Genomic DNA, 10,520 nt, shown 5'->3' on the forward strand with positions numbered 1-10,520 from the left:
TGAGTTTGGGTCAATAAAATATATGTATTTGTGAAGCGAGGGCATACAATACAGTTTCGATCCCATGATTTTGACAAAAATTTCTTTTCCTTCAATCTTTTTTTCACCTTAGCAATCCAAATATGTAATAACAAATATATACCTTCATGTGATACTTTAATAGGATAATTGGGGTTAATATTTTTGACATTTACTTAAAATTTTGTTTTTTTTTACATTTCTATCCTTTGGATTGACATACATGTACCTTAATTTTTTGTTTTAAAAGATAAACACAAGTGGATTTTTGTAAAAACATTTGGAAAAATCTTCTTTACATAAGTATGCTTTAGATTTGTGTAACAATTGTTTGGAAAGAAATAGTTTTTATACGACCGCAAAAAATTTTGTGGTCGTATATTGGTATGACGTTGGCGTCGTCGTCGTCGTCCGGCGTCGTCGTCCGAAGACACATTGGTTTTCGCACTCTAACTTTAGTTTAAGTGAATGGATCTTTTTGAAATTTGACTATAAGGTTAAATACCACAAAAGGAAGGTTGGGATTGATTTTGGGGGTTATGGAACCAACAGTTAAGGAATTAGGGGCCAAAAAGGGGCCAAAAATAAGCATTTTCTAGTTTCCAGACAATAACTGTGGAACGGTGTATGGATCTCTCTGAAATTATACTACAAGTTTCCATACCACAAAGGGATGGTTAGGATTTGCTTTGGGGGGTTATGGCTCAAACCGTTTAGGAATTAGGGGCAAAAAAGGGGGAAAAACAAGGTTGTCCTGGTTAATGGACAAATACTTTAGTACAAAACATAATTTAAAGCAGTGTAAGGGAGATAAATCAAATACATCATTGAAATTATCTCCCTTACACTGCTTTTAAATTATGTATAAAGTAATGGTTAATGAACAATAAAGATAATTTAAAACAGTGTAAGGGAGGTAATCCAAATACAACGTTTTGGTTACTTCCCTTACACTGCTTTTAAATTATGTTTCAAGAAATGCATATTTATAAAGGAAGACCAGTAAAAATATCTGCAAAGGTTGCATCTTTTTTTTTTACAAAAAAATCCATATGAAAGATTTGACACTATATTTTTAATTCTATTATAAAATAGATTAAGTTAGCACTATGGTAAATTTAAATGGGTAATTATGGTTGCCAACTCCATTGGAAATTTGAATTGAGATTATGACCATATCTTGAGGGAAAGAATTTTTTTGGGGGAAAAAAGGGGGGGGGATAAAAAGAAATTATGGGGGGTCAATTTTTTCTCATTTCAGATTTCAGAAATTAAAAAGAATTATTCTTCAAATATTATTTTTTTTTCAAATTTCAAATATTGAAAAATTTCAAGAAGTAATCTTTAATTGCACAGTATGGCGCATTAGATTTGTAAAATCTTTGATCACATTTATTTATTTGTTATGCTGAATCTAACAGTGTATTAAGATTTTTAATTTTGGGTCCAGTTTTCAAATTGATCTACATTGAGGTCCAAAGGGTCCAAAATTAAACTTTGTTTGGTTTTAGCAAAAATTGAATATATGAGGTTCTTTGATATGCTGAATCTAAACATGTATTTAGATTTTTGATTTTTGGCCCAGTTTTCAAGTTGGTCCAAATTGGGGTCCAAAATTACACTTTGTTTGATTTCAACAAAAATTGAATATATGGGGTTCTTTGATATGCTGAATCTAACCATGTATTTAGATTTTTTATTTGTGGACCCCGTTATCAAATTGGTTCATATTGAGGTCAAAAGGGTCCAAAATTAAACTTTGTTTGATTTCATCTAAAATTGAATTATTGGGGTGCTTTGATATTCCAAATCTAACCGTGTATTTAGATTTTTAATTTTGGGTCCTGTTTTTTAAATTGGTCTACATTAAGGTCCAAAGGGTCCAAAATTAAACTTAGTTTGATTTTAACAAAAAATAAATTCTTGGGGTTCTTTGATATGCTGAATCTAAACATGTGTTTAGATTTTTGATTATGGGCCCAGTTTTCAAGTTGGTCCAAGATAGGGTCCAGTATTTAAACTTGTTTGATTTCAACAAAAATTGAATATATGGGGTTCTTTGATATGCTGAATCTAAACATGTATTTAGATTTTTGATTATGGGCCCAGCTTTTAAGTTGGTCCAAATTGGGGTCCAAAATTAAACATTGTTTGATTTCAACAAAAATTGAATATATGGGGTTCTTTGATATGCTGAATCTAACCATGTATTTAGATTTTTTATTTGTGGGCCCTGCTATCAAATTGGTTCATATTGAGGTCAAAAGGGTCCAAAATTAAACTTTGTTTGATTTCATCAAAAAATGAATTATTGGGGTTCTTTGATATTCCAAATCTAACCGTGTATTTAGATTTTTAATTTTAAGTCCCGTTTTTTAAATTGGTCTACATTGAGGTCCAAAGGGTCCAAAATTAAACTTAGTTTAATTTTGGCAAAAATTGAATTCTTGGGATTCTTTGATATGCTGAATCTAAACAGATTTTTTATTATGGGCCCAGTTTTCAAGTTTGTCCAAGTTGGGGTCCAAAATTAAACTTTGTTTGATTTTAACAAAAATTGAATATATCGGGTTCTTTGATATGCTGAATCTAACCATGTATTTTGATTTTGGACATTGGACCATAATAGGTAAATTAAAAAAAATCAAGTTCTTAGACCACATTCTTTCTGTGTCAGAAACCTATGCTGTGTCAAATATTTAATAACAATCCAAATTCAGAGCTGTATCAAGCTTGAATGTTGTGTCCATACTTGCCCCAACTGTTCAGGGTTCGACCTCTGCGGTCGTATCAAGCTGAGCCCCAGCGAAGCATTTTATTATCAAAGTTTCAGGATCATTGAAAAAAACATTTTTAGCTGTATATTTATCTAATTTTATAAAAAAATATTGTTGACTTTTTCATAAAAATTGGTACAAAAAATCTTCATACATATTGAAACCAAATGTCATTTTAAAAAAGAGGGGTCCATGAACTCGTTTTCAAGTTAAATCAGTATGAATGATAAAAATCAGTCTAAAAACGCATCTTTTCCCTATATGTCACAGTTTGAAAAAACAAATTGAACTACACCTATTTAATCAGTTACTGAAGATATAGGTTCCCTCTGATCTGAATTTAATGATTCAATGAATAATAAAACATCCTTGTATAACTGAATACCATGAGTTAATTTTTTATAGTCTTCGGTTAAATTTATCCTGTCTCTCAGCTGTTGCATATCACCATCATCTAAAGGGCTATGAATCCGTGGTAATTCAATTTCATCAAAACTGTTATCTTCATGATCAGAGTTATTATCCTCTATTCCATAGTCATCTGTGATATGTTCTAGAGAGTCGTTACTACCTGCCTGTAACAACAGGTCAGCAATTGAAACATTGTTTGTACTTATTGTTTGTAAAACTCCCTTTATAAATAACTGATAAGGAGTTTTGCTTCCCTCTGTACTTAAGCCGTGATGATTATGCTGGTATACAAACATTTGAAGTGACTTGTTTATTCTTGGTAAAAAAACATATTGGAATGCCCACAATTGGCGTGCACATGTGATGTCTAACATGTAGATATCTTCCATGTATGAAAATAAATCATAGTATTCATTAGATACAGACTCCCAAAGATCAACCCATAATCTTTCAATTCTTTGGTTATGGGCGCTTTTGCCTTTTATTGCACTACCTCTATTTGTACCACGATAACCTTCCATGAAGGTGCATATATCTACATTTTCACCGCCATGATCCACTCTGATACGGGAAGGAACTCTATGTTGTGTAGTGGCCTCAATAAAAAGATCATACACTGTGGTTGACTGGTTATTATTGCTGGCATGTAAAAAAGTAACAAGGCGACTGTAGCCATCAACATGATCAATACCACCATGGATAACAATATTCCACCTAAATTAAAAAAAAAACCAAGGAGATGCCATGAAAAGTCCAAATCTAATTTATTAAAACATATATTTATATTTATAAAAAATTAAAACTATAAACATGTGATAATGCAGCCATAGTCTAACACTAAATGATACACTAGGAATGATAAATGTATTTTGAAAAAGGTTTTGATATGGACATTATTATAGGAAGCAAGACAACTCACCCCACACCAAATCGTGCCACCTTTGCACCACTCATTCCACTTCATCCTACTCCACCACTCTTGTTTGCCAACTCATACGGACTTATGAAAAGTATCCAAATCCCCACGAATTCACTACTGACAAATGAATATTATTCTTTTTTCATAAGTAGAGTGAGTTGACAGACCTTTATTCATCGGGATTATACCATTTATCTAAAGAGGCAATTTTGTAGTGGGGAGAGTTGTCATGGATTCATATATATTAGTTTAAAAAATGTGTCCGACTGCCAACCAAGATGGCTGACATGGCTAAAAATAGAACATGAGTAAAATGCAAGGTTTGTCTATTATTTCGACCGTTATAAAAAGAGAAAATCTGACAGGGCAAAAATGTTCAGAATGATGAGCTCTACCTATTGTCCATAATACGTCAAAACTATCAGACGACTTCTTAGAAGTTATTTCCCTTAAATGAAAAATTTTACCATTTTTGTTCATTTTTGCTATTATCTTGAAAACTATATAAGTAGATACATGTATAGAGAAACTTTAAATTGCAAATTCAGCATGACATGTTCTACAACTAAACTTGCATGGTCCAAATCGTAAGTCGACTTCTCATTAGAGTTATAACCCTTTGATGAAAATTTTTACCGATTTTATGTGTTATTGCAGTAGGGACGACATCAAAAGTTCAATGAAGGACAAAAAACTTTATTCACATAGTTTTTTCACTGAACCCCACCACCTTCCCCCCAACCTATTTGAATTCAGTTTTTTATCCTACATTGATGTTTTGATGTCGTCCCTTATACCTTAAAAATTTTAATAGACAGATAGAAACTCAAATAAGCAAAAATGATCAGAGAGACAAAATCTATAATTAAGACGATATGGGGGAAATTGTCCTTATTGGAATTATTGCCCTTTGATGACGATTTTACATTTTATTTTTGCGTTTTGCCTGATATGTTAAAAAATATAATTCACTTAAATATGAGGGCATGTTCTACTACATGTAACATGTTTAAAGTTTGCAGATATAATTAGGAGACTGTCATTCTTCGTAGGAGTGATTACCCTTAAATGAACTTTTTCTTTAATTTCGGGATTTGAGCAAAAATTAAAGAAGAAAAAGGGACACTAATTAAACTTAATGATCAGCAATACAAGATCAACAAAACACGATATTTTGTCATGAATTCTGTTCTTGTCTACAATGTCAGAGAGTGTCCTTTGTTGAATATGCTTATAGACTAAGATGAGTGACACAGGCTTAGCCTCTAGTTTAATATACCTTATAAGTTTGTGGTTCCCATCTATATGCCACAATGAATTTGGTCCAGCAACTTTATATGTCCTCCTATGAACATTTTGTCTTTCAATTGATCTCAAAGCACAGCAAACAGGATCAACTCTGTGGCAAGCATCTCTGACACGTTGGCGTGAAATATCAGTATTGTCCATGGCAAGAAGAATCCGTATTGAGTTTGGACCTATTCTTTTATTGGTTCCAATTATGTTCTTGACTTTATCATCCAATTCCTCGTTTGAGATAATAGTTTCCTTTCCTTCCCTTAACTTTATGTTAAACTCTGAAAATAATTTTAAAGATCAAATGAATGTACAATTTAAACTTAATAATGTAAAAATTTATGTCACTTTGGTTTAAATTGACTTCACAGTTGAATAATGAATAATTTAATGAATAATTAACCTCTCCAATGAATAATTTCCTCCTTCACCCTGAATGTCATGACTAAACAGCAGTATTCCTTCTACGAAAGACAGAGTCCAAGTGGTTCCTTGCGACTTCATTATTTCATGAGTTACATATTTCATATCCTCTTTTGGTCAACTGAAGCGAACACAAATTCAATCAGGTTTCTTATTTGTGTGGCCATAATAGTTCTTTTATATATGAAGTGAATTTTTTTTAAATATTATTTTAAAGATGTTTAACACAAAGGATAGGATTTATAATAAATGCACATTATCACAAGACAACAACTTTGTTTAACAAAATTCATGATGGGTTATATATGCAAACCTGAGTCTCCTGCGAATAGTGGATTCTGATATTTGAAGTGTTTCTGCCATTAATGGAGCTGTAAATTTGTACTTCGCTAGGAATACCAATTGATCCTTTGATATATCCAATTTTGGTGCTCCAGCAGTTCCAAGATGTGTCCTCTTTGTTTTGAATGCTGTTATATCTTTAAAAGAAAATGTATATACAGAGTGAAATAATGAAAGGAAAAAAACCCAAATACAGCCTTTATTACAGGTACTAAGCATAGTATTGTTATATTTTGAATACAGATTACACAGCTGTTTGACGATGTCGAAGGCTGCTATTGAGCATGATATTAAGGTCCATATTTGGATTTGTTTTTTATCAACAAGTATATTTTCTTCACAAAATGTCATAAATGTAATGTATATCATAATATTCAATGTCTATATATATATATAAATAGGAAGTACTCTCAGATCTGTACTCACTCAGTGGTTTTTTTTGTTGGAATGTACAGTCATACAAGATGGAGAACAATCAGAAAAAATCGGGGTAACGTCTGTAGTGCCTTTGGGCGCCGTCCTTGGCTAAATTTTCTAAAACGTTACCTAAAAGTATCATCCAAACAAATAAACGAAAGGGCATACAGACCTAAGCTTGAGTACAGCTCTTGTGTCTGGGCATTTTCGAAAGTTAGCAGGTATGGATTGGGGTATCGCTTACATGTTTAACACCGCCACATTCTGTATGTATGTGCCTGTCCGTACTCAGGAGCCTGTAATTCATTGTTGTCGTTTGTTCCGGTGTTACATATTTTGTTTTTCGTTTATTTTTTTGTACATTAGTTACGCCGTTATTTTTCTCTTAAGAATTGTTTTACATTTGTCATTTCAAGGCCTTTATTCAGCTGTTTAAGGCTGACTAGGCGGTTTGAGCTTGGCTTATTGTTGAAGGCCGTACGGTGACCTATAGTAGTTAGTTTCTGTGTCATTTGGTCTCTTGTGAAAAGTCGTCTCATTTTGGCAATCATACCACATCTTCTTTTTTATATAAAAAATATTGTTCTCTTGCTTTAGCATTCGACTTTTTTTTCGTCTTGTCAAAGTAGATAAGAACAGGTTTTGTCTATTATTATGCACTGTACCTGTGCATTCATTTCAGGATTTGAAGGATTTTTCGTGGATTGAATATTCATTTCCTTCTTGCAACGCATGCTATTTTTTTTCCCACGAGTTGTTTCCTGCATTTTGTGTTGCAGACTAGTCATTCCTTTTCATTTTCAATCTGTCATGTTCAATTTTATTCACAATTAAGCACTCCTCTGTCACCACCAGAAAAAAATAAAATTGTCGTCCCCTATCACTAAAACATTCCGTCATAAATATGATTAATGGCTATGCATGGTTTAAGTATTTCAGTTATTCTTTTCTAAAGATGTAAACAATTATTCCTTAATACGGGGCTCAGCATAGAACTAATACTTATCACAGTCTATATATATATATATGTAAAATTGTGTTGTCTGTCCTTGTGTTTTTTGTAAATTGCAAATGTGTAGCAGTCAAAAAATCATTGCAACCCATTCAACGGATTAGCCAATGACTTGGCGGGAATATTTGTATGCCTAAATTATACATAACCATATAAGGTAGTTTACCGAACATGTGGATTGTGGCAAACCAAGCCAAGGTTTTTTAAAGAATTTTCACAGACTTTATTACAATAATGTTCGTTATAAAATTTAAAACATAGATATCTCTTTTTTTAAATGGTGTGCTAGCGTTTACTGTATAAAAAACAACAACAACTTTACAATACAGAAAAAAACCTGCATCAAAAAGGTAGAAGGTCACGGTGTTTCAATGGTCCATGAACTAATATCTTTATCTAATAATTCGGAAATAATTGCTAGCACTACATGCTTTAGATGAATTCCCTATCTAAGAACAGTATTGTTCATTATAAAAGTACAAAAGTAAAATCTGCGGATTCTCTATAAAATTTCAGATGTTAAGAGTGAAACTACAAAAGGGTGCATAATCCTTAAGCCGAGAGACCTTCTACTGACTGTACTTACCACTACTAGCACTTAAATGATTATTTGAAGTTCTATCGATTTCGTCGTTCATTTTATTAACAATGGATATGAGGTCATTTTTCTCATCATCAGATATCAATATGCCACCAGCTCTGTTTATATCTCTAGATAATGTAAGCATCCTACAACGCAGTAATCAACAATATAATGGTATAGTCGAGAAAAAAAACATGTCATCCTGAACCAAATACATGATATCCCAAAGAATGTATAGGCAAATTTAAAAAGTATACTAGTGATACTATACGCCTATATAAAGTTGCACCAAAAATCAGTTAATTTTCTTCTGATTCTGCTCCTCCTTATAATCTTGTACGTACCACATTTTTTTTCATATTGAAGAATCAGCTTCATTGTAAAGTAGTATTATTATAACTTTCAATTTTCCTTAATGTTTGGTCTCTGATTGAAGTTACATTGTAATAGTTTTGATAAAAAGTACAACTTCACTGTCAACAATTTTCATCTTTATACAGTAAATGACTATATCATTTTGTATAAAGCTGTAATATGATATTACCACAACAACACACATTTTTAAGAGTGGAGTATTGTATTGTAGTTTTATATTTGTTACCTTAATTTCAAATTGTCAATGATCTGTGGTGTCAGCGAATCTGAAGATCCTAAACGTGCACAGTAATCTATAGTTGATTGTACCTGTCGCAAAAAACGTTCCTTATCCGATTCGGCCATCTTAAATATTTCTGTTTTAACTTTGTTTAGAAAAAACCGCAGAATCATGCAGAAATCTCCATTGTTAAGTGGTTTTTGATTGGTCAGTACAACTCCCAAAAGTATCTAGATACTTAAAAGCAAATTGAAAAGTATTTGTATTCAGTTTAACTATTTCCATCTAGGTAGGTAGTCATAGTAACTAGATGCTTGTTTAAACTATCTAGATACTTGTGTGAAGCATCTAGATACTTGTGCGAAGCATCTAGATACTTGTGTGAAGCATCTAGATACTTGTGCGAAGCATCTAGATACTTGTACAAAGCATCTAGATACTTATGCGAAGCATCTAGATACTTGTGCGAAGCATCTAGATACTTGTGCGAAGCATCTAGATACTTGTGCGAAGCATCTAGATACTTGTGCGAAGCATCTAGATACTTGTACAAAGCATCTAGATACTTATGCGAAGCATCTAGATACTTGTGCGAAGCATCTAGATACTTTAACGAAGCATCTAGATACTTGTAGGAAACATCTAGATACTTGTGAGAAGCATCTAGATACTTGTAGGAAGCATCTAGATACTTGTGCGAAGCATCTAGATAACTTGTGAGAACCATCTAGATACTAATTAAAAGTAACTAGATGCTTTCAAGTAGTATCTAGATGGAAAAAGGTATCTAGATAGTTCGCTAAAGTATCTAGATGTATCTTACAACCATCTAGATACTTATACGAAGCATCTAACTCCCAAAAATTCATTTCAGTGTGGCTTTCCCCAAGTTATTACCTTTCATTTGAGCCAAGTCCAGTGGCGAACTTTACCGTACAGCGCTGGCGAGGCTTACCGAAAGAATATAGAGTGTATACATATTTTTTTCCTTAACAGCAACTTTGAACCCCAACAATTTCCGAATGGGCCTAACTCCCAAAAATTCATTTCAGTGTGGCCTTTCCCAAGTTGTTACCTTTCATTTGAGCTATGTCCAGTGGCGAACTTTACCGTACAGCGCTGGCGAGGCTTACCGAAAGAATATAGGGTGTATACATATTTTATTCCTTAATATCAACTTTGAACCCAAACAATTTCCGAATGGGCCTAACTCCCAAAAAATCATTTCAGTGTGGCTTTCCCAAGTTATTACCTTTCATTTGAGCCATGTCCGGTGGCGAACTTTACCGTACAGCGCTGGCGAGGCTTACCGAAAGAATATAGAGTGTATACATATTTTTTTCCTTAACAGCAACTTTGAACCCCAACAATTTCCGATTGGGCCTAACTCCCAAAAATTCATTTCAGTGTGGCCTATCAAGAGTTATTACCTTTCATTTGAGCCATGTCCGGTGGCGAACTTTACCGTACAGCGCTGGCGAGGCTTACCGAAAGAATATAGGGTGTATACATATTTTATTCCTTAATAGCAACTTTGAACCCCAACAATTTCCGAATGGGCCTAACTCCCAAAAATTCATTTCAGTGTGGCTTTCCCCAAGTTATTACCTTTCATTTGAGCCATGTCCGGTTGCGAATTTTACCGTACAGCGCTGGCGAGGCTTACCGAAAGAATATAGGGTGTATACATATTTTATTCCTTAATAGCAACTTTGAACCCCAAAAAT

The 10,520-nt window shown here is 33.1% G+C and overlaps 1 protein-coding gene across 1 annotated transcript; it reads right to left on the reverse strand.

Moving 5' to 3' along the window:
• Nucleotides 1-2,842: 2,842 nt before the first annotated feature.
• On the reverse strand, nucleotides 2,843-5,695 carry LOC127710091 (uncharacterized). The gene is made up of 2 exons (XM_052215844.1): nucleotides 5,405-5,695; nucleotides 2,843-3,920 (listed from the first exon to the last, which is right to left on the reverse strand). The coding sequence occupies exons 1-2, from the start codon at nucleotides 5,572-5,574 to the stop codon at nucleotides 3,095-3,097; spliced, it is 996 nt and encodes a 331-aa protein (XP_052071804.1). The 5' UTR covers nucleotides 5,575-5,695; the 3' UTR covers nucleotides 2,843-3,094.
• Nucleotides 5,696-10,520: the final 4,825 nt, after the last annotated feature.

The sequence above is a fragment of the Mytilus californianus genome, unplaced genomic scaffold, assembly GCF_021869535.1.
Source record: "Mytilus californianus isolate M0D057914Y unplaced genomic scaffold, xbMytCali1.0.p SCAF_7, whole genome shotgun sequence".
Taxonomy (NCBI): Eukaryota; Metazoa; Mollusca; class Bivalvia; order Mytilida; family Mytilidae; genus Mytilus; species Mytilus californianus.

What these genes read in the sequence shown, in the direction of transcription:
- LOC127710091 (XM_052215844.1), bottom strand. Translation starts at nt 5,574, where the DNA reads ATGGACAATACTGATATTTCACGCCAACGTGTCAGAGATGCTTGCCAC. An exon ending in GGGAACCACAAACTTATAAG is followed by an intron (nt 3,921 to 5,404) that starts GTATATTAAACT and finishes TTTTTAATTTAG; the next exon opens with GTGGAATATTGTTATCCATG.